General features: G+C 34.9%; 3 protein-coding genes across 3 annotated transcripts in view; 2 read left to right on the forward strand and 1 right to left on the reverse strand.

The window, feature by feature from the left end:
• Positions 1–10459: 10459 nt before the first annotated feature.
• LOC132270011 (transcription repressor OFP13-like) lies at positions 10460–10744 on the forward strand. Its single transcript, XM_059771235.1, has one exon. The coding sequence runs from the start codon at positions 10460–10462 to the stop codon at positions 10742–10744; it is 285 nt and encodes a 94-aa protein (XP_059627218.1).
• Positions 10745–13806: 3062 nt separating this feature from the next.
• LOC132268575 (transcription repressor OFP13-like) lies at positions 13807–14723 on the forward strand. Its single transcript, XM_059769406.1, has one exon. The coding sequence runs from the start codon at positions 13944–13946 to the stop codon at positions 14598–14600; it is 657 nt and encodes a 218-aa protein (XP_059625389.1). The 5' UTR covers positions 13807–13943; the 3' UTR covers positions 14601–14723.
• A 783-nt stretch (positions 14724–15506) lies between these two features.
• The window catches only part of LOC132271183 (cell division control protein 2 homolog), a 32007-nt gene continuing 21723 nt past the window's right edge, over positions 15507–25790 (reverse strand). Inside the window, exon 6 of the mRNA XM_059772483.1 lies at positions 15507–15803. Within this exon, the coding sequence (XP_059628466.1) occupies positions 15717–15803 (87 nt within the window). The 3' untranslated portion in view covers positions 15507–15716. The remainder of the gene's footprint in view (positions 15804–25790) is intronic.

The raw sequence follows: 25790 nt of genomic DNA on the forward strand, positions 1-25790 counted from the left end.
AGAGTTCATTCTTATTTATTTATTAGAATCGCAAATTCTATTAATTGAAATAGCAACAATTTTTTTTTTTGGATTTTTGTATCATTAATCAATATTCAAATTGGCCAAGAATGGACCCCATGGTTAAGATTGAATTTTCTAGAAGATTGAGTTTAAACGCTAACGAAAACCTAACAAGTTCTCACTCTTTTTGCATATAACACACACACACACACACACACACACACACATACCATAATTTGGAACTAAATAGTTTCTCTTTCTTTACAAATCTACGGCACACACAAATGCAAACATAAAAGATTAATACTTGAGGCCTTACGCGTAATAATAGAATGCTCAGAAACACTTGATTGAGTAGAATTGTATTTAATTTATTGCTAATATTCCAAAGCTCTGTAACTATAATGCACACGGAATACTTGTAGGTGAAGGCAGTTAAATTATTGTTCCAACAAAAGTTTCTTGTAGGATTAAAAATTTCTTGATTTTGGCTCTTTATTTTTCAACGTAAAATGTTTTTATTATAGAACATTCTAGATGTATAATTTTTTTTTTTTTTCTTGTAAAATGAATGTTCCCTTTTTATTTTGTGGTGTTTGGCTTCAATTCTAAAAATATATTCCTTTCATAGTTAGCAAAATGCTCAATGAAAAAAGAAAAAAAGAAAAAAAAAAAAAATGGTACGTGATACTTACAAGATTTTTTTTTTCTTAAAAAGTACGTTTAAAATTTTGGCATAAAAAAAGGATAAATCATGAAAACTCACACACACACACACACACATATATACATACATACACGGATAAAATACAATTGCTAATGAAAATCATGGTAACAAATATGGTAAAAAATTATATATAATTTGTTTACATAAATTATAATAATTATCACTTTTATACCATTTTGTTAGTTTTTCCAAAGATATTCTAAATATTAAATGAAATTAGAAGGGTGATGAACTTGCGAAAGTCATATAAAACAATGATGTTCTTTTATTTCCCAACAAATTAAATAGAAATTTAATTACTAATCTCAATTACTATATATGACTTTAACAAAGTGTGTATAACATAGTTGAAATAATTGATCACAATATTTAATGAAAAACCTAAATATTTAGGATTGTGTAATTATGGTTATGACTTACAAAATATAAAACTATTAAATCTGCTATTGGTTGGAGAATGAAATTGTTAGGTTAATCACTGGTTGTGGTACTATAATTGCACACTTTATAAAAAAATAATAATAATAATTGAAAAATAATTAAAAGTAATATAAATAAAAAAATTATATAATTGTAGTAACTTTGATCATGTATACCTAATTTAATACGCTTATCATACCATTTATCTAAAAAAAAATATGAGTATTATTCATTAAGATAAAAATTTGTATGGAGATTGGATTTTTTTTTTTTTTTTTTAATAAAAAACAATTATAAGCACATAAGTGTATTATATGGTGTAAAACGCTTCTTGCTAACTATGCTTCCTTTAAATTTTTTATCAATTTATTTCTATGACGGAGAATTATAAGTAAACCAAAACGATGATAAAGCTGATAATTAAAATAAGGAGAATAAAATTATTACATGAGTTCATTACATAGTCTAATTAAAAGCACAACATTCAAATTTTACTAAAAACTTAATACTGGGGAATCCCTCCGGAGGATTTAGCAACGGGAATGAAAAGCTTTCCTCCCTTTTCAAAATACATTTCAACAAGACTAATTCTTACTTATTTTCTTCACCAATCTATCATGAGTTAAACGACATCAATGAAGTTTTTGCCATTGCAATTCGGACATTTCGGGTCGTTTTCAGACACCATGATGTACATATAACAACGCTGGCAACCCTTCAAAATCAACGACGGTTCATGAAGATTGTAGGATTTGAGAAAAGCATTGTTAGGCGAGCGCTCCTTGGGCATGCATGAACGACAGGATAATGTTGGTGCAGACACTGATTTGCGAAACAATTTATTTTTTTTGTTTACCCTTGGTGGTGATAGCTTAAGATCCAAATCTATGGTTGAATTCTCCCAATTTGACCTCATCATTTCCATTTTAGTGAGGTGTTTCTTTCCATATTCCTTTGTAAAACGTCTTCTTTCGATCTACAAGAAACACACATAAATGATTATTATTTTCCAAACATAAATAGAAATAAAAACATTGTCGACAAAATAATTACATCAATTTATGTATAGTTAGCCACGGCTAGTTTGATGGTAACTCGAAAATATAATAAGAGTGCAAGTAAAGAAACATGAAAAATTCTTTAATTTATACACATGCACACATATGAAAGATTCGACAATACAATCTAATGAAAATGTAGGGCTTGGATCCTCTTTCAGATAGCACAGAATGCCAGTTAAAGGTAGGTTTAAAGGAGAGGATCCAATACAGGAAATATGAGGTATTTTACCTTCTTGCGAGAGTTCTTCTTCGTGCAAAAAGGGTGATTATAACGAAGAGAAAAAGGGACCTCGCGGAGATGATCCTTGCTTAAACTAATCATAGCATCAAGATCACCCGTCTTTGGAACACCATTGTTAGCTATAGTTCCTTGATGGTTTTTCAAGTTTGAGGCCATTGCTTGAAAAATGAGAATGAATAATGGTTTTTTCTAAACGCATTTATTTATAGGGAAAGTCGGTTGTACATATGCATAAGTGAAAGAACCTGGTTTTGGAGTTCAACTTGTTGGACTTGTTAGGATTCAAGGGATATAATTTAATTCGAGGGATATTGGGATAAATTTAATTTGTTGGTTGATTATTATTATTTTTTTATCATAATTATTGCAAAATTAATATAAGTAAATGATAAAGCAAGACCACATTGTTTGGTGCAATGATAAAAGTTTTGGTTATTACAAATGTAACCTCGAATATAAGCAAGCTCTTTACAGGAAGAAAACAAGTTTGAGATTGAGGGAGTCACTTTTGTGCAAATAATATGAAAGAAATACCCGAATGGCATGGACCTACCATAGGACCAATGGGGGTAGATGCGTCTATTGGATTTTTTATATTTTTATTTTATACCTCAATTTTTTTAGAATTTATGAAGATGCCCCCACTAAAATTATACTTCACCTCCACTTGATTATTTATTTATTTATTTTTTTGTATTTTATACTTCAAATTTTTGAGAATTTTGAAGATGCCCCCACTATATAACAATTCGTTCCCATTAATTTTTTTTTTTTAAAAATTTATGAAGAAAACTCCATTGAAATTATAAAAACAGACCTACTATATAAATTTGCCCCCACAAATTAAAAGACAACTCCCACTCACAAAATTTTTTGGGTCTGTCACTGCCTGTATCATTGTTCTTAGCATTATGATTAGTGAGAACTGCATTGCGTAATGACGTAATACGAAACAATAATCTCATGAATTCTTTAAACATATATGCCTAATTTAGTCCAAAATGTATATACATGGAGCATACCACTCACTTTTTAGTATATATTGTTATAATATTATAAGTTAAACATATACATGGTCTAAATTCATACATACATACATATTTATATATATATACATGGAGCATACCACTCACTTTTTAGTATATATATATATATATATATATATATATATATATATATATATATATGTATGTATGTATGTATGAATGAATGAATTTAGACCCTGTATATGTTTAACTTATAATATTATAACAATATATACTAAAAAGTGAGTGGTATGCTCCATGTATATACATTTTGGACTAAATTAGGCATGATATATTCTCATTATATTCCAATTCTTATTCACGGGAATTTGAGACCATTCATGCATCTTTGTAGAGTACTAGCATCCTAGATTTGACATAAATACGACACCCTTATGGATGTATTCATGCTTCAAAGGTAATGACAAAGTAATCATAAAAAAAATAGAAAATATGAAGTTTAAAGAAAAAAAAAAAAATTTTAAAAATTATTTCCTTTAAAATTCAAAAAAGAGTAGTTCAAAATGTCATTTTGAAAATTTGAACCAAAGTTTGGTCAAATTTTGGCAAGATAAAGATGTATTAAAAAACAGTGGGAGAGAAAAGGTCCAAAGGAAATGGAATCAATTACTGACTTTCTAGACAAATGTCATCTGATTTTGATTTTTTTCTTTTTCGCATTCTTTTAATGTAGACCAAACATTTAATTAAAGTAAGATGCTATAATGACGGTACTATCAAGAGAGTTGCATCTTCATCCATTGGATCAACAGAGTTGTAATGTAATGCTTTTGAGCAAAAGATGGGAGAAAAAGCTAGTCGTGAGAAAGCTCTTTATTGTAAACTGTCCTGAATTAAATAATATCAAAGTAACGATCTTAATTTTGACAAGCAACAAAATAAAAATATTAATGATGCTTATATTTTTACTATTATCACTTATGGCACCACTAATTAACTTGCAAGTGAATTATTTTCACAATTGAATATTGTGATGCCACTGTACATATGTTGAGAGCTTGAATTCTCAACCTTCTATTTTGGAAGGCAAAAAAAATATCACTAGATTACACCTTTTGTAATTTGGAATTTTCTTTGGAGTTCTTTCTTTATAATTAGAATGGTAAAGTTAATGCTTACCCTCGATTTTATGTAGCTCTAGCACAAGGCTCAAACTTTCAAATAGCTTTAAGTGATCCAAATTTGTTTGGTAGAAGTTACAAATTGAGCACCTAGTGTTAACACATTTACGAGTTTTATTTTTTCCTTAGCAAGAAACAAATGCCCCCATGTGTCTTTATAGGGATTTGAATCTTCACCTTCCATTTTGAGAAGTTGAGGACATATAATTAGGCTACATTCATTAGTTAAAATCTACAATATTAAACTTTTTTTTTCTTCTAACAATGGTGGTATTGGATCTCTTAGAGCATCACATAATTTACTACCGAGCACGTGCACTTGTTTGTTTGCCACATGACTTAGTAGAGACATTTTTTTCACTATCAAGATAAAATAGCATTCAGGGGACGCTAATTAGTGCTAAACACATGCATAGTGAGCTCCTTACAATATTTAATTGTCAAAATAATTCACTTGCAAGTAAATCAATGGCACCGTAAATGACAATAACAAAAAGATGAGCATCATTAATTCTTTTTATTTTGTCGCTTGTTAGAATTACGATCGTTACTTTGATATTTAATTCAGTGTAACTCTGGTAAGATTTTGCTCCCATATTTTGCTCAAAAGTATTATGTTACATTTCTATTGATCCAATGGATGAAAGTGCAACTCACTCAAACTTCCGAAAATGAGGTAAAAATCTTTGTCATTAAAATTATCTCCTTAGAGTTCAAGAAAGTTAAACTCATACACCCATCTCGATTGCTTCAAGTCTACTTATTAAACTCATACACCCATCTCTATTGATAAATAATTTTATGGCTTATAGAAAGATAAATTTTATGTTAAATCCTTTTGGGCTGGTTTCCATTTGGGCCCAACAAAAAATCTAGACTGGGCTTGGGTTGATTGGGCTTGAGTATGTTTGGTTGAGTTACTTCACCCTATCAGCACACTAACTTAAAAGCCCTGTTTCAATTGACATGGAGTCTACTTGAATCTACTCTAATATGCTGAAGGGCACTCTCCTAAAGTAGCTAAAATGGTTGGTTTTTTCCCGCTCGTTTTGGGAGTTTGATTTCGAATCCTGGAACAAAAATAAAAAATATAGAAAAAAAAGAATAAGAAAAAGAAAAAGCGTGAAGTTCGAATCCTCTGTCGTACAACAAGTCACACAAGTCACACGTGTATGTAAGTAATTATGGTTGATAACGTGTAATATGCATCCTTAACTTGGAATTAGTCTAACCCTTCAGTGTTTTGAGGATTAGGGTGTCCTCTTCTCGAAGTTGGTCTTTTGTCATTTCTAAAGGGGTGCAGCTAAAGTAGACTTTCTTTCAAATGATTCACCTAATGCACCTTTTAATAAACACCTTAATTCCTTTTCTTTTTTTTTCTTTTTTTTTTTTCAAACTAATAATATATAAAACGATGTTTATGTCAACTCTGAATGTAATTGTTTAGTTTGTTCTCTTAATGTGATCCCTCCGAATCCTCTGTTGTACAACAAGTCACACGTGTATGTAGGTAATTATGGTCGATGATGTGTAATATGCATTCTTAACCCGAAATTAGTCTAACCCTTCAGTGTTGGATTAGGGTGTCCTCTTCTTGAACTTGGTCTTTTGTCATTTCTAAAGGGGTGCAGCTAAAGTAGACTTTCTTTCAAATGATTCACCTAATGCACCTTTTAATAATCACCTTAATTCCTCCTTTTTTTTTTTTTTTCAAACTAATAATATATAAAACGATGTTTATGTCAACTCTTAATGTAATTGTTTAATTTGTTCTCTTAATGTGATCCCCTAACTGAAGCCATATGGATGGCGGGTATGTTTCATGAAATCGTTAAATAATTGGACTTTATATATATGTGTGTGTGTGTGTGTGTGTGTGTGTGTGTATTATGACTTAAACCTATAATTGAGCCACCAATCATGAATGATGGCAGAGAGGAGACAGACTAGTTCATATGCACACCTTTTTGTCTCTCTAGAAACTCATTAATTTGAAGACAGCAATCTCAAGATTCCAAAACAAGGATCTCTTAATCACACGAGCATATACATGTGTGTGTGTGTGTGTGTGTGTATATATATGTTACAGTAGCAAACATTTTAATAAAAATAATTATTATAGAACAAGGTTGCTCAGTTCGTTTTGGAACTTTGGATTCGATGGAATGTTTATAGATGGAAAAAATAAAAATAAAAAACCCCGACTATTGTTGTATGTCAGTGTTGTTTGGTGATACATTGCAATTTCAAATATATCATTTAATTAAGAAATGCACTTTTAAGACAAACTTCTCATTATTTATTAAAAAACTTTGAGAAATTTTAGTTAATATCCTTTTAAGTTATTTGGCTTAGGTTTGTTATCCACTTTCGAGAGAGAGAGAGAGAGATATTAATGAGATAACATCTTTTTTTTAATACAATTGTGGTGATCGAAGGTCATTATCGAGTGTTAGATTAATTTTGTAAATTCAATATGCTTTTAGAGGTAAATTAGAGAATAAATAAATGTACGATAAAGTAATGACGCACACTTTCAAGCAGAACAAAATAATTAATTGCGTAACAAAATAATCTCGCTGAGGAAGCACAAAACCTCTAGCATTATGAGAAGAAAAAGTAAATCTAAACAATAAAAAAGTTCTTTTATTTTTTAATTTTTGATCAACACGTGAGTGGTTTAACAATACTAAACCCCTACTTTTAAAAAGAGGTAAAAAATTCGAATCTCAGTAGTGACTAACAACCCAAATGAGTAGCAATTAATGAATTTGAGTATAAGAACACAAATTTTGTGAGAAACACTGTAAGCAAGTGTTAGCATTACAATATGAACTTCTGAAAGTCATGAAAATGTTTATCTATTGAGTTCATAACTTGAAAATGTTTATTAACCTTGAAAATGTGTGTACAAACAGTAATTATTATATGATTCGGTCAATCATAATATAATATGTAAATAAAAATTTAAATAAAATTAATATAATTATTTGCATGTAAAATTGTGATAAGCCAAGATCATGTGGTAACATGTAAAAAAATTCTTATACACACAATATATATATATATATAGTTATTCACTTGTTCTTTCTTCTGGTACCTTCATTATTCCACATGCAAGAAGATAAGAAGCACTCCATTGCATGCAGTGTTAGATGACAAGAAGCCAAAAAAAAGAAGTAATAGAAATTGCATCATATGAAATGGCAACACATTTTTTATTTTTTATTATTATTTTTTGTCTGTTAGTGAAAAATACAACCTACATGTGTACACCAGCAGTCACCAAATTTTGTGATTCACCAACGTGGCTAAGATTTGGCAGGTGTGATTCATATACCAAATAATCATATATCATGAGGCACCACCATCAATTGCATAAATGAAGCTCTCCTGAATGAATTGATGATGCAACAAGAGTAGGACCCACTCTATATTGTCTTCTCATATTGTCTATATTATACATAAAAATGGATTAACGGGGACATGCACTTTAAATTGTATACATAAATGATCAAGTCAGTAGCGATACCAAATTTTTACTTTTTAAAAGAAAGTTAGGGTTTGACCATCTATGAAGGCATGTGTACGAGTAACAACTAAAAAAAAAAAAAAAAATTATACACATAAATGCTCTTTCCTTTTTTACCCCCTAGAGCAAAGAAACATTTATTGACAATAAAATATGCTTGTGTGGTACAAATGTCTCACCCAAAAGATAAGGATACATTTAAGAGTCAACTTGATGTGTTCATTACCCTACGGGGTGGTCTTATTTCATATGTGTATAACACTTGAATGAATGTGAGATTATTTGGGTGCTTTGAGTTAAATTAGCTTATAATAATGTTAGTATTTGCTAATTTTACATACTTATTTTTACAATTTTAAAAACGTGTCTAGTATATTCGGCGTCGTGGGCCAGACACATTATAACAGTTTATGCCCGTACGTGTTGTGTACGTGCTGCGAGTATACAACACGGAAGATTGCGATGTGCCCCGTGCAAGGTGCACCGGGCACACCAAATACCTGCTCCAAGTAGGAAGTAGGAGACATACTTGGGTCAAAACTTGTCCAACCCATATAAATATTGTTCACTTTACATACTTTTCTCTTAATACCTTTTAATTTTATTCAAAATTAATCTACATAGTTAAAAAAGTGCCCACACGTAAATATAGACAAACTTCCCTTCCTCTTCCCATTACCTATAAAATGAATATAGGTACTACATCATATGCCTAATATAATAATAATGGTCATGTGGTTCAAAGCATCTGACAACATTAAGCCCAGATTATCCAAATTACATTTTTTTTTTCGAAAGATATCCCAATTACGTTTCAATAGAGAAGGAGTGTGACTTGTGACCTGGTCTTGGACCCTCTGAATGGCTTATTCAATGGACAGAGTGCCAAATGGGGTAAAGAAAGAGAGAGAGAAGCAAGTATATTATTGTAAATGAGAGGCCAGTCATTAGTGTGTGGTTGTGTGTGTCTCAACTATGTCTCCATAAAGAACTCAATTGATTTTTTATTTTTATTTTTAATGCTTTTCTTGAAGCTTCTCTGCATAGGTTATTTACATTTTTCACCTAAATCTCTTAGAATAACAATTGGGTCCTTTTCAATTACTATAATAACAAAAGAGCTTTGATAGGCTGACTGAAACAAGAGAGGGGCTAGTGGGAGGTCAGCCTAAAAAAAAAAAAAAAAACGTTTCCATAAACAAAGCAGTGTCAATGGTGTATACAAAAAACCTGAAAAATCATGCCACGCATGAAGAGCCAAGCTAAAAGTCCTCATATGGAAAGTGACTGGTGTTACGATATTTTGATTTCTCTAATGGTGCGTGCACTCTTGGTGAATTGTTCATTGCAGTCCCCTAATCAAATATAGCTTTTATCTTCTAAATTTGCTTCCAGTGGCACTTGAATTTCCTTTTGCAATTTTTTTTTTTTTTTTTTTTTGGCAAAAACCCATTATTTCATATTGTCATTTTCTTATTTTTCAACATATTCTTGAATCGGCGAGAGTATTGTCACCTAATAGATATCCCTAGTAATTTTAGGCTCAATTCACATCCTGGCATATGCATTCGTCAAGGGGCTGCAAACGAGGCGAGCAGCGATTCAAGCAGACGAGTAGGCGCTTGAGATTGGCTCTAATGTTACAAACTTTGTTCAAGAATTTGAGCTTAGGTTATTTAATACACAAACAATCTCAAATGAGCTCCTAGTCAAGTGGATCATAATGCAACTCGTTTATTTGGTGTAAAGAATTTTAGAGCTCCTTTCAAAAGTAAGTTTTCACTCAATTTCTCACAAATAATCTTGAAATGAGAATCTGATTGAACCAATCTTGCCCAATTTAGTAACATGGTTTGTGTTAATAGTCAAGTCATGGACCTAAAATTTACTGTAGTTGGTTTGAAAGTTGAAACTAAATTAATGGATACAGCAGAAAAAGGGGGGGCTGTATATAGCAGCCTGAAAACATGTTAGAAAAAGGGTTCCCATATTATTTAATTCTGGTTGAAAAAAGTACTGTTATATATATATATATGTATGTATGTATATGTTTGTTGTAATGGGGACATTAAATAACAACAAAAAGTTTTCAAACCTATAATCAAATGCCCCACATGATGGGGTTGTAACTCACCCCACTTCTTTTCCACCTTCCCTATCACCCTTTTCTTTATATCCCCCATGCTATTCCTTCAATCATCATTAATATCACAATCCCAAACCACACACAGCACACACTCACAACTCATTTGTCTACAAAGAAAGGAAAAACCATTTGAAAACTACTACTCAACATAGGTGTTAGAAGATGAAGATCCCTTCTCTGTTCAAGAACAAAGAAACAAGGCCTCCATGGCAATGGCCCTTGTGCAAGCACCCCAACACTCACTCTTTTCGAGCCGGGGATGGCGTGCTCAAGGCCATGGACTCCGCCTTCTTCAACCCCTCTGATGAGGTTGAAACACCGGAGTCTTGGTTTACAAAGTCATCGGACACTGCTAGCTTCACAACTGATCAATCAGAGGACTTTGGAGGGGAGTCATTGGAGGTGATCATACGCGGCGTGCAATCAGAGAGGCTGTTTTTCACTTGATGTGTTCATGTAAAAATTGTGATAAGCCAAGATCATGTGGTAACATGTAAAAAATTCTTATACACACGATATATATATATAATAGTTTTTCACTTGTTCTTTCTTCTGTTACACCTTCATTATTCCACATGCAAGAAGATAAGAAGCACTCCATTGCATGCAGTGTTAGATGACAAGAAGCCAAAAACACATAAAGTAATAGAAATTGCATCATATGAAATGGCAACGCATTTTTTATTTTTTATGTTATTTTATTTTTTGTCTGTTAGTGAAAAATACAACCTACATGTATTTCACCAAATTTGTGATTCACCAATGGGGCTAAGATTTGGCAGGTGTGATTCATATACCAAATAATCATATATATCATGAGGCACCAACATCAATTGCATCAACGAAGCTCACCTGCATGAATTGATGATGCAACACGAGTAGGATCCACTCTATATTGTCTTCTCATGCATAATGCCAAATAGTTTTTGTACATAAAAATGGATTAATGGGGACATGCACTTTAAATTGTACGCATAAATGTTCTTTCCTTTTTTACCCCCTAGAGCAAAGAAACTTTTCTTGACAATAATATATTGTGTAGTACAAATGTCTCACCCAAAAGATAAGAATACATTTTAGAGTTATAACTTACCTTCCAAAAATAATAATAATAATAAATAAAAATATAATATAATATAATTTAGAGTCAACTTGATGTGTTCATTACCCTTAATTCTAGTATATCCGACACCGTGCATCAGACACATTATAACCGTTTGTGTTAGCATGTGTTGTGCACTTACAGCGGGTGTACAACATGGACAATTGTGATGTGCCTAGTGCACCGGACACACTGAATACCTGCTCCAAGTAGAAAGTAAGAGACATACTTATATTAACACTTATCCAACCCATGTAAATATTGTTTACTTTACATACTTTGTCAAAACGAGTCTACATAGTTACGAGGTGTGCACACAAATAACTTCCCTTCCTCCTCCCATTACATATACAATGAATATAGGTACTACATCATATGCCTAATAATATTATTTAGCTGCCTCACCCTTTTCCTCTGTTCTCTCTCTTCCCCTTTCTCTCTTGCAGCCACTCGGCCCTTCCGTTTTGCTCCCTGCTCCCTTCCATGGGAGTGGGGAGGTGACCTTGCTTGCCTCCCACAGGTTAATAACATCGGTGTGTCACAATAAGTTTGCCCTGTGGGTGATTTTTCACGTCTTTTTTTTGTTTTTATACGGCTAGATCTGCTCTTGTTTGGTTTGTTTCCGACTCGATAGGATGGATCTGTTGTTTTCCCTTCGGCTAGATCACTTACCTCGGTTGATTTTTGTTTTTCCCTAGCTTGATTTGATCTTGTGCGGGGTTAGGTGTGTGGAGGCGCCTTGTGGATGCAGTTTTGGAGCTGTAGCCTTGATGATGGCTTGACTTTTGGTCATTCCAGTTGCTGCTCTTCTCCCTTGGTGATTTTCGTTTTAGAGCGGTGGCTCTTTCTCACCAAATCTGGAACCTGTTCTTCATTTTATTGTATTACTTCATGATTTGTATGCCTTTATTTGGCTAGACTTATGCCTCTTTACTGCCATCTTGACTTGGCCTTTGTGTCTTTTCACATGATAAAAAAAGTAATAATAATAATAATATCATATGCCTAATATAATAATAATGGTCATATGGTTCATGGCATCTGACAACATTAAGCCCAGATTATCCCAATTACATTTCAATAGGAAAGGAGTGTGACTTGTGACATGGTCTTGGACCCTCTGAATGGACAGAGTGCCAAATGGGGTAAAGAACGAGAGAGAGAGAGAGAGAGAGAGAGAGAAGCAAATATATTATTGTAAATGAGAGGCCAGTCCATAGTGTGTGGTTGTGTGTGTCTCAACTGTGTCTCCATAAAGAACTCACATGAACTTTTTTTTTTTTTTTTATGCTTTTCTTGAAGCTTCTCTGTATAGGTTATTTACATTTTTCACCTAAATCTCTTAGAATACCAATTGGGTCCTTTTCAATTACTATTACAACAAAAGAGCTCTGATAGGCTGACTGAAACAAGATAGGGGCTAGTGGAAGGTCAGCAAAAAAAAAAAAAAAAAGGTTTCCATAAACAAAGCAGGGTCAATGCTTGTATAAAAAAACCTGAAAAATAATGCCACACATGAAAAGCCAAGCTAAAAGTCCTCATATTGAAAGTGACTGGTGTTATTATATTTTGATTTCTCTAATGGTGCATGCACTCTTGGCGGATTGTTCATTGCATACTCAATTTTGATTATCTTTATTGCAGTCCCCTAATCAAATATAACTTTTATCTTCTAAATTTACTTCCAGTTGCACTTAAATTTCATTTTTTTTTTTTTTTTTTTTTGGGGCAAAAACCCATAATTTCATATTGTCATTTTCGTATTTTTCAAGATATTCTTGAATTGACGAAATTATTGTCACCTAATAGATATCCCTAGTAATTTTAGGCTCAATTCACATTCTCGTATATGTATTCGTCAAGGGCTGCAAACAAGCTGAGCAACGAATCAATCTGATGAGTAGGCGCTTGAGATTGGCTCTATAATGTTACAAAATTTGTTCAAGAATTTGAGCTTAGGTTATTTAATTCACAAACAATCTCAAATGAGCTCCTTTCAAAAGTAAGTTTTCACTCAATTTCTCACAAATAATCTTGAAATGAGCTTCTGATTGAACCAATCTTGCCAAATTTAGTAACATGGTTTGTGTTAATAGTCAAGTCGTGGACCTAAAATTTACTGTAATTGGTTCGAAAGTTGAAACTAAACTGCTGGATACAGCAGAAAAAAAGGGGGGGCTGTATATAGCAGCCAGAAAACATGTTAGAAAAAGGGTTCCCATATTATTAAATTCTGGTTGACAAAAGTACTGTTATATATATATGTGTGTGTGTGTATGTATATGTTTGTTGTAATGGGGACATTAAATAACAACAAAAAGTTTTCAAACCTATAATCAACTGCCCCACATGATGGGGTTCTATCTCACCCCACTTCTTTTCCACCTTCCCTATCACCCTTTTCTTTATATCCCCCCATGCTATTCCTTCAATCATCATTAATATCACAATCCCAAAACACACACAGCACACACTCACAACTCATTTGTCTACAAAGAAAGGAAAAACCATTTGAAAACTACTACTCAACATAGGTGTTAGAAGATGAAGATCCCTTCTCTGTTCAAGAACAAAGAACCAAGGCCTCCATGGCAATGGCCCTTGTGCAAGCACCCCAACACTCACTCTTTTCGAGCCGGGGATGGCGTGCTCAAGGCCATGGACTCCGCCTTCTTCAACCCCTCTGATGAGGTTGAAACACCGGGGTCTTGGTTTACAAAGTCGTCGGACACTGCTAGCTTCACAACTGATCATGATCAATCAGAGGACTTTGGAGGGGAGTCATTGGAGGTGATCATACGCGGCGTGCAATCAGAGAGGCTGTTTTTCGAGCCTGGTGACACTAGTTCCATCTTGGAGGAGGCGAAAACCGAAGGGTTTCCATTTAAGGAGAGCCTGCTGGTGGCAGTGGACTCAGATGACCCTTATGTGGATTTCAGGAGGTCCATGGAGGAGATGGTGGAGAGTCATGGATTGAAAGATTGGGACAAGTTGGAAGAGTTGTTGGGGTGGTACTTGAGAGTGAATGGGAATAAGAATCATGGGGTTATAGTTAAAGCCTTTGTTGATTTGCTTGTTGGATTGGCTTCTTCTTCTTCTTCTTTTTCTGATTCTCTCTCTCTCTTTTCTTCTTCTTCTTCTCTGTTATCTCCATCAGGTCAGATGGAGATTGATGAGGAAGACAAGTCAGTAACATCTTAGCCTTCAATGTATAATTTTTAACTTATTGTTGTATAATACTATTAGGTTATTCAAAAAAAAAAATGACAATGGAACTCAGAGTTTAATGCTCACTCTGCTTTTTCTTCTCCTCTTTCTCTCTCTCTCACACACACCCCACTCTGTGTTTATTAATCAGAAAGAGTTTTTCAAAGTGACAGCTGTCTTTATCATAGACTAGACCCTTTTATTTTTGGTAAATTATGTAAATGCATGCTTGTCTAACTAGATTATTGAGAAGGAAAATGTTGGCCATAAGCTTTTGATGGTGAATTTCATAGTTACAGAACTAATTGAAGTGTTGAGTGAGCAGATCCTTTTTGGTGTATGTGATCCTGAGGCTTCAAAGCATTTCATGTTTGACTACCAATTACAGTGTGACACGTCATTGCATTGAGACTTCTATCTCATGGTGGCACACTTTTGAGGTGTTTATTAGACCACAACCAGAAATAAATATTCAGTGTGTGGTCAATCTGAGCCGTTCGTGATGTGCACACGTAGGTGCGTATTGTGCACGCATGGCTCAGATTAGTCCGGTGGGCTGGTGCACAGTGCACCGAATATCTATTCCAGCAGATATGAAGCTTGGCCAGACTGGTTTGATAAATGATTTTAGAACCATCCTCCATCTTATATACAACTCAGTCTGCAATTGTAGCAAAAACGATACTCCATCTTCTTAGTCAATACTCATTGTCTAAATTTTTTTTTTAGATCAGATAAGTACTCAAGTACACGTTGCCCACCCCTGGACTCAAACCCCTCCATCCTCTTTAAGGATAGGGAGGTTATTCCATTGGGCTAACCGCCTATTGATAGACTGAGTGTATGTTCTGCTGAGAGGGAAACCTAAGAAACATTGCAAACGAGAAAAACTCATAAATGTGTTATTGAATTGCTTCTCTGCCTCACTAAATTGATCCATACCATTCGAAAAAAAGAAGAAGTAATGATCCATTCACAAGCAGTAAGCTAACCAGAGGTTTATGTAACATATGAGTAAGTTCTTCTCTGACAGAGAGAAAGAATTGCAAACACTAAAATACAAATTGCTGTAATGTTGGTATAACAGAAAGATGCAGGTCTGTAGATGAATCAAGGTCCCCCAACACCAGCAAAGTACGGGTGCTTCAGTGCATCAAAAGCTGTAATTCTTTCTCTTGGGTTGTAGCGAAGCATTTTCTGCGTATCAAAAGCTTTGGTATGAGTATTTAGAGTAAAAATTTTGTAGCTGAACCGGTAAAGCTGCTTTTTTTTTTTTCTTAGACAAATTTAAAATCACCTACTTTATATTTAAGGAACTATTTGCCCAATTGTCATAATTAGATATGCAGGTGTCCATCTTAAAAGCTGCTAATCCCAAGTGGCCATGGGACGTTGGTTAAAAGGAGGAGTATTAAGCTTCCTCTGAGTAGCTATACTAAATTACTAATCAATAATTTGCAGCCAAATAAATTCTTGGCTCCTCAGGACAGAGCTGAGGCCTTCTAATTTCCACTTAATTATAACGAGGAGAAACTTACAGAAAGAAGATCGACTCCAGCTGGTTCAAGATTCGGAACTACTTCTGCCAGATTCTGCATGCGGAAGAAAAAGAAAAAAAAGTAAATATATTTCTAAGATTCTAAAGCAGGAAAAATAAAACCACAATTCAACCAGAACCTGTACTACCTTAGGAGGAGTATTCTCAGCAATACCCAAATATTGACGATAGAAAGTCACTTTAGGCCAGGTCTGTTCATCTGGTATGCCCAATAAGCTTCATTAAAACAAAGATGTAGTTAGTATAGCACCATCACAAGGCATTAATAAGATCCGAACAATCAGTGGCGGCTTGGTGGAGTCTCCAAAATAATATACCACCTGAAAATTTTGTCTACATGTTCAAAAAGACCTGAAGCATCAAAGAGAGGCTCCTGGTTACACATCTCAGCAAATATGCATCCCACAGACCACATATCAACTTCAGTGGAGTATTTCAAGTCATTTAAGAGTTCAGGTGCCATGTAAATTGGAGTTGCTATCTGAAGCAAAACACCAACAATATGAGAAACATAAATAGCAATTGCTAGTGGAAGATTCATAATGAAATGAAAATAAAGGTACTGAATGTGGTGTTAAAAACTGCTTAGACATTGTTATTGCCATTAAATCAGAACAGGGTATTTTAAGAAATTGTTATGAAATTTTGGTCAGGTGTAGGCCTCTTTGGATGCCCCTTCTTGAACCATTTACGTTTTATATTAGTTTTTTTAGTCAGAAGTCCATCATCTTGAATGTATAAGATTGAGAAATAATGTATAAAATCATGAATTTTTCTGCTTCAAAGGGAACCTAGAAAAGGTCATGGAGACAATAGTGGATGTTTGTTTAAGGGTTCAAATCTGCATTAGAGACAATAGTGGATGTTTGTTTAACCTAGAGAGAGAGAGAGAGAGAGAGAGAGAGATTTACAACAAAATGTTATGTAATATCTAATAGGTCTGATTAAAATTCAAAAGACTACAAGCCCCATATCAAGTAACCCCACAATTTTCAAAAATATATGTAGCCAAGAAAACCTATTCTTGTTTCGCCATATAAGCAGCAAGTAATATGAATTCATTTCCAAGAACAGAGGTTACAGACAACATGCACACCAAGTGTTACTAAATTTCTTGTATTAAAAAAAAAAAAAAAAAAAAAAAAAGAAGTAATGCAATTTCTATTGAAATTTATCCGATGACTGTTTCTAATAGAATACATTATAAAGAAAATACTGAAACATCATCTGCAGCGCAACCTACAAATGATTCAGTTTCTTACCCACAAAGCTGATAGTGGTAAGCTCAGACTAAAAGCTCAAAAAATCCAAGAGAAAGCTGAGACAGTGAAAGGTGAATATTGGTACCTCATCGCCTTCAGTATATTTATTGAGAGGAACACCAACTAGCCTGGCTGATCCAAAGTCTGCAAGCTTCAGGATTTTTTCACTAGAGTTTATCAGCAAATTCTGTGGTTTAAGATCTCGGTGGACAATTTTGTGAGAATGACAATAGGCAAGACCACTGAGTATCTGATGCAGAAAACTCTGCAGGGAAAAAGAACATGAGAAAGTAAATCGTGAAATTAACTGTTGATATCCCTTGTTATCAACATTATCACCTTCACAGGGAAAACTAGGTAAATTTTAGTACTTAATAGGGGGCATTAAGATGCTACATGAAAATTAAATCATCTCATATGTTATGTATGGCATATGAAATATTCTTTTCCTTTTGTTACTGTTGAACTAGTCTATCAGTACTTGTTTTATTTATTTATTTATTTTTTTTTTTTTTGGGGGGGTAAGCTACTTCTTTATATTTTAGTCAGGTTAGAATTTCACCAACAGTTCTTGTTCCACATACATTGTAGTTGTTTCCGTTTCCCATCACTAATATGTGTTGAAATGCATTGGAAATAAACACCAATTAAGTACATTCAAAAACCCTAAAAAAAAGGAAAAATGCCATGTGCTTACATAATTCACAATAATTACAAATAGTGAGGTCAGTATGAGTCAAGATGCAAACAACCCACCTACCCTGGAATCATTTGCTAAAATAATTCAGACGGTTGATAAATTTTATCTTGTTCATTGGAGCAACTAAGCTTATAAGCTACAGAGTATAAGAGTAATAATAATTTTGAAATCATTTACATATTATCAACATGGAAAATCTCACCCACTTTTATCAAATGTGGATCCTTGGCAGTCTCTGAACTGGTATTCATGAACTTCTTCAGATCAACATCCATATACTCGACAACAAGAAACACTTTATTCGTTCCACTCTCCACAACTACATCTAATAACCTGTAAGCCAGAAGTCCATCAATTGATTTCTTAGGCTAAACCAAGATGTACATAAACTTAATAGGTAAACACAACCAGTGACTCAAAGTCAAGAGTCAACTTACAAATCCGTAAAACCAGTATCATAATATGAGTTTGAAGGATTTTTCTCTCAATATATATTACTTAGTGTTTCGTAAAATTGCTGATAATTTTTCAGTGTGCAAACATGGAGGTGCAGGTTACGATTTTGCAAATGTGTAAGGTGTTTCCTGCTGAGAGTAAAACATATGTAGGAAATTATTTCAAAACTTCATCATATGAACAAAATTTAACTACCAAAATCAGAACTCAAAACCTAGTTGATGAAATACTTATAGTTATAGGAAATCATCATTTTCAAACAAAATATTTATATCACAAAACATAAGCCTGAGCAGTATGATTCAACGTGTTGGTATAAAGATGCTAGTGCCTCATGATGTTGTTTAGAAATGTATACATATGAGCAAGCAGTTCACCAAGTGGCATCTATTATCAATTTATGATGGCTTCCTGTCTTTAATTCGAAGGAGAATGGATACCCAAGTACCATGAAAAATTGGCGGCTTCATACTAATCATATCTTGTTGATATATATTTCAGCAATATTTAAGACTATAATATACTTTTCCAAACTGTTCTTTTGAATGGATCTCTTTCATGATTTTACTTTTGGAAAATTTAAGTTGCCAACATCAAAATGTTCTTTAAGCCTCATAAGAAGAGAGGTCAGTGTTACCTCATACACAATCTGAATGAAACTAAATTTAATTCTCTTTTCCTAGGTTAAAGTTAATTTGGAAAATGACAGCAGTGAGTGTTGTGATCAGATACCTTATGGCAGGTTTTATTGCTTTTCCAAGTTTAATCTCCAGTATTATATTTCATATTTTCATCTTATAACTGTAAACCAACAGAAATAGTGGAGGAATTACTACCTGACAATATTGCTATGCTCCATTTCGCTCAACAAAGAGATTTCTCTGATTATTGAACTCGCCACACCTTCAAATTTGTTAAAAACATGAATCCCTTTTAAAGCAACAGTTTCTTTTGTCTCACGGTTGCAGGCCTTGTAAACCGATGTAAAGCCTCCAACTCCAACATTCTCAAGTATCTCGTACTGTCCATTCATCATCATTGTGAGCTTTTTGAAGCAAAAACTAATGGAACAATTTCAGATAATACAAACCAAATAATATCTTTTACCTTCTCCATACAATCAGGTCCCACTACCCTGCCATAGAAATAAAATACAAATACAATGATTTAGATTTTGCAGATGTGAAAACACATTTTACAAAAATAACAATCATAATCTGTAGAGTAATTTTCTTATGACTATGTTTGAATTGTTTATTGAGGTCAGTTTCTTGGCAACGGTAATCAAAGCAAGAACATACACATAGCTCAAGCAATGTTTTGTTCAATTGCATTTAATTTCCCTCTACTCCATGACTTCTACCTTACTCAATTAGACAGATCCTTATTCCTCTTACTTTGGCCCAGCTACAGCCTACACGGATCGTGTTTCTGGTCCATCAAGGACCAGCAACAGAGACCATCTAGTCTTCTATATTCTAATTATAAAAATGAAACTAATAAAAGATAGTATAGATGATGAACTAACACATTTGTGTTTAATGTGGTATATATATAATTCTTAATTAAAATATACCAATTATTGTAAGAGCCATTTTCAATGAATACTGGAACTAAGAATCAAAATAATCTTGTAACCTAATTTATAGGTACCATATTCTCTCTTGACACTTCCTTGAAGTTTTGTCCCTGTAAAGTGTAAAGAAAGGTCTAGATTTAAAATCAGGTCAAGAACCATGTTGACCTATGTAAAATGCAGATTTCCACACTATGTTTGCATAGTTAGCATGAACATAAAGCTATGTTTGGGAGCACAGAATTGCCGACTCGGTACTCCCAAATGCAACATAAGGCCTTCTGGAATGTGCCATTTGGGGCCTTTAAAATGCATACCAAAGGGATACCAAGAAACTTCAAAGAAATTGAACGTCTCAGTCAGATAAATTCGAAGTCAGATCCTGCAATTAACTCCCTTACTCACACACACACACACACACTAGCACACTCTAAATAAATAAATAAATATATATATATATATATATCACACACAGTGAAAGTGTTGAACATTGAATCTAACACTCAAATTCTGAAACCAGAATCAGTAAACAAGATCTGAGATTGTTAGGGCAAGAAATCATCATTGTGTACGGTCAGTGAAATCATCAGATTTTCAAACCCTCAAAATCTTGAATACAAATTAAAATAACGAATTAAAGAAAACAGAAGAAAAGAAAACCATTCACTCTTAAAGACGTGGATCAAAGAAATCAAACATGTCGCAGTTAGACATATAAATTCAACGTTAGATCCTTCAACTAACTCCCTTACACACACACACACACACTATACCGCGCACTCTGAAAATGACATCTTAAAACACGAAGAGAATTACTAATTTCGACACTGTTGAAGAATTTCAAATCCGGAAGCCAAAATCAGTATACAAGATCTGAGATCTTTAGGGCAAGAAATCATCATTGTGTACGGTCAGTGATATCATCAGATTTTCAAATTAAACCCTCCAAATCTTGAATACAAATTAAAACAAAGAGGTAAAGAAGATCGAAGAAAATAAAATACTCACTCTTAAAGTGATGATGACTTGCAGAAAGAAAGTCTCTGATTCGCCGATGGTATATTGAAACTTCTCTAACAACCAAACTCTTGAACATGAGAGAGAGAGAGAGAGAGTTGTAGAGAGAGAAAGAGTGAAGTAATATGGTTGATATATATTTTATATGTAGAGAGATACGGAGAGAGAATTTCTGTATTCGCATATTCAGTTGGGCGGCAAATGAGCTGAAACGACTCGCGCGCCAAAACCTCTACCGCAACTGTCATAATTAATTAATTAATTTATTTATTTTGGGGGGTTTTAAATTCCACTTACCTCCTTTGTCAATATCGATACCTAAAGTTTTGTAATTCCATTTTTCTTTACTGGCAGTGATGGCAGTCAAACTTGGCTATTTTACCCTTTTGCCCATAAAATGTTTGCTACCAAGCCTACCATTTTCAAAATTAGAAGGACAAAATTGACTTTTTATCAATTTTCTATTGCTGACATTAGCCTATTATATGTTTGGTTGACAATTTTTTTATTTTTTCCTAGTTGGGATTCACACACATTACCTACACTGAGGTTCGAATCCCTGACCTCCATCTGGGAGGTAGGAGCCTTGTAAGCTCATATAAAAAGTGAGTGCAACTCTTTAAACAGTTTCTTTGCTTTCTTGATAATATTCTTTCAAAAACTAAACTAAGCAAAGCTCATTTCAAGCATTTGTGTGTTCTATAATTTTACATTTCGACCGCGTTTGTTTCATCGGAAAATATTTTTCGAAAATCATTTTCTTCATTTTTTGGTGTTTGAAAGACTCCAAGTTTAGGAAATCATTTTTCACGTAAATTATTTTATATCCCCAAATGGCAGAAAATGATTTATCAAAAAAGTTTTAGTAAGTTATTTTCCACACGGCACCATCGATCCGTATTCTTATCCACGCCTACGTCCCTTTAATAACTTATCTTTTTGAATCATCTCGATCTAAAAATCTTATGCTCAGTCTTCTCTCTACATATGTATCCATCCAGTAAGAGGGGAGAGAAAGGGACGGTTTTGGATCAATAGAGAGATTTTTTTTTTCAGAGTGAGAGGAGAGAAAGTGTTGCGAAGGAGAGTGGAATTGTTTAGCATAGAGGGACAGTTTTGGGTTGAATAGAGAGATTGTTTTCTCATAGAGTGAGAAAAGAGAAAATGAGGTAGAGAGGAACAGTTTTGGGTCGAGAGTATGTTCTCTATTATATATAGTGTGAGAGAGTGGAGAGAGAAAGAGAGGGGGGGATGGTTTAATGTAGAGAGATGATAGAGAAAAGGTAATGAAGAGAGAGAGAGGGATGGTTTAGCGCATATTGAGGGGGGTACTATTCCCTGTTGGTGAAGAACATTGAAAAATTGTCCCTCACTCATGATAGTCGAGGGGATCAACAGGCCGGTAGCCTAACGGTACCAAACTCATACTTCCCAAAGTGAGGTCAGAGGTTCGATCCTCAGTGGAAGCATGTGTAATGTTTTCGATTTTTAATCATTTTCATTTTTTGGAATTTTCAGTTTTTTCGAGGGTATTTTTGTTTTTACCCTTTTTGCGTGTCGGACACCGTAGGGTGTACCGGGTGTGTCAGAGTGTTGATTGGGACATTTCCTTAGGTTCAGAACTCTTGAAAATGTATTGGTTGCCATTTCGGTCTTTTCTGTTTTTGAGCCGGTAGGTCCTTGGTGGGACCCGCTACCGGAGTCGTTACATACGGAAATTTTATTTCCAGGTTCATTGCATTTCATGCATTGTTTACTGTACATAATTTATTTGGTTAAATGTATTTGTGATGCTGAGTGATTGGTGTGTATTTATATATATATATATAAAATAAAGTAAGAGTTTAGATTTTTTGTATTTTAGTGGTGGGACCTACCACTATATCTTTTAATGGCCAAGAGGCCATTTGTGGCCTCATTTTTATCCCTCTCTCCCGGCAGTTTCTCTCTCTTTCCTCACTTTCCTTTTTTTCTTTATTTCTTTCATCAATTCAAGGTTTGATCAAGCCTAACCATTTGGGAATTTGATAGTACCATTTGAAGCAAAGTTGGAGAGCTCATCGCGGCCATAATTTTGATTGGAGCCAATCACCATTTGGCCAACCTAGGGATTTTCGAAAATCTTGGGATTTTTGGGGCTTTTTGTATCCTTTGAGGTAGGGGTCTCTAATATACAATTTCTTGTGCTTTTGTGAGTTATTCTTTCATAATTTGTTGTTAGTATGTTTAACTTGTATAAATTCTTGCAAAATTGCTTAAGTGTTGTATATGAAATATGGGAGTATGTGTTAGTTGATATGTTGCGATTAAGCATGCTTATATGAAATAGAATTCATGTTTTATATACTTACTATGCTAGATCAATGTTGAATGAAAGTATGAGTTATGTATTTTAGAAATTTATTTTGAAAAACATGTGTACTGTTGGATGTTGACTTGAAAGGCATGAATTTCCCTAATGGACATGGATCAGTTTCAGGAGGAACAGGAGAATGTTCAACAGACTCTGGACCAGGTCAGAGATCCAAAGATTCCTCCTCACCTCAATGACCTCGTTGCTCGGGCTATAGAGGCTGGGGTAACAGCTGCACTTCGGAATCAGCCTCAGGTACAGCCGGCACCTGTACCAGCACCAGTGGTTCAGACGGATTCTTGGGGAAAGGCTAGGAGCTCTTTCAAAAAGGGGAGTCCACCTGTGTTCTCAGGCTCAACCGATGCGAGAGCAGCTCACCAGTGGAAACAGGACATTGAGCGTCATCTTCGTTTGGTTCAGTGCACGGAGGTTCAGAAGCAGATATTTGCTACTTTCAAGCTAGTTGGGGATGCACTACAGTAGTGAGAGACAGTTACCACCTCAGAGGAGAGGATGACATTGTCTTATGATGAGTTCAGTGCTCGCTTTGATGAGAAATATTTTCCCTATGCAGTCAGGGCAGCTATGAAGACCGAGTTTCTAAGTTTGCAGCAGGGAAACATAATAGTGGAGGAGTATGAGCAGCAGTTCACACGCTTGTCTCTCTTTGCACCGGAGGAGGTGGATACAGAGGAGAAGAAGCGCAACAGTTTTGTCAAGGGACTGATGTGGTCTATCAAGAGAGCTATTACAGGTAGTCCAGCCTATACTACCTATGCTCAGGTGGTAGACGCCGCTCTACAACAGTATCAATTGACTGTGGACATCAGACAGACTCGTAGTGAGAAGCGGGGAGATAAAGACTCTACTAATCAGTCAGCTAAAAAGGGGAATGGCAATGGTCACCGGCAGAATGACAAAGGCAAGTTCCAAGGACAACAACCTTGGAAGAAGCACAAAGGTGGTTCAGATGCTAAACGGAATGGGGCATCTATTCAGAGGCAACAGAATGGGGGACCACAGGCAGGACAGGATCAGCCACAGGCTAACCGACAAAGGAGGCCATTTGGTACTTTCCAGGGTAGTTGTTACACTTGTGGAGAGTATGGTCATACCACCAGGCAGTGTCCTAAAGCAGGACAAGGACAGGGACAGAGACAGTATGTGCAGTAGGGACAGAGGGCGCCAGTGCCTCTACCAGCTCCACAGGTTCCACGGATTCAAAGACTGACACATCTGGTTTTACCGGCACCACTGCAGACTCAGGGACAGGCACCACAGCAGTTGCACTATGGCAGGGTGTATAACCCCATGCCACAGGATGTTCAGGCACCTCAGACTATTGAGGGTAAGTTTCTTATTCATGGTTTGCATGGACGTGTTTTATTTGATACGGGTGCTACACACTCATTTGTAGCTGTGACTTTTGTTGCTTTGTCTGGGATGAGGACGAGGGTATGCACTAAACCTCAGGGTATTTCTACACCATTGGGTGATACAGCTATTATACATGAAGTGATGGGCCTGTGACATTAGATATTGGCAGACTTAGATTTCTAGCCAATCTATTGGTCCTGGACATGCACACTTATGATGTGATACTTGGGATGGATTGGTTGTCTCACTACCATGCCCAAGTTGTTTGTTTTGATAGATCTATTATTTTTACCATACCTGGTCAGGATATGTATGTAATAGCTATGCCACGTTCTAAAGGGGGCGGTAGCACCTATTTGTTCCATGTGGAGGAGGAAAATGAGGAGGGGATTACTGTGTCATTGGATAACATACCGATTGTACAGGATTTCCCGGATGTATTTCAGGAGATTCCAGGGTTGCCACCTAGTCGCGAGATCGATTTTGTGATAAATTTAGCTCCAGGCACTGCGCCTATTGCTAGGGCACCCTATAGGATGGCACCGGTAGAGATGAAAGAGCTGAGGGATCAGATTCAGCAGTTACTCAGCCAGGATTTTATTCGTAGGAATACATCACCTTGGGGAGCACCGGTTCTGTTTGTAAAGAAGAAGGATGGTTCGCTTCGTCTGTGTATAGATTACAGGGAGTTGAACAAGGTTACGATTCGTAACAAGTATCCTTTGCCCAGGATTGATGACTTGTTTGATCAGTTAAGGGGAGCCACATATTTCTCCAAGATTGATCTGTGTTCTGGGTATCATCAGCTGAGGGTCAGGGAGCAGGATGTTCCTAAGACAGCATTTCTCACGCGATATGGTTCTTATGAGTTTCGAGTTATGCCGT

The sequence above is a fragment of the Cornus florida genome, unplaced genomic scaffold (genome assembly GCF_030987335.1).
Source record: "Cornus florida cultivar Cherokee Brave unplaced genomic scaffold, ASM3098733v1 CherokeeBrave_3.0.0_Hap2_Chr08, whole genome shotgun sequence".
Lineage (NCBI taxonomy): Eukaryota > Viridiplantae > Streptophyta > Magnoliopsida > Cornales > Cornaceae > Cornus > Cornus florida.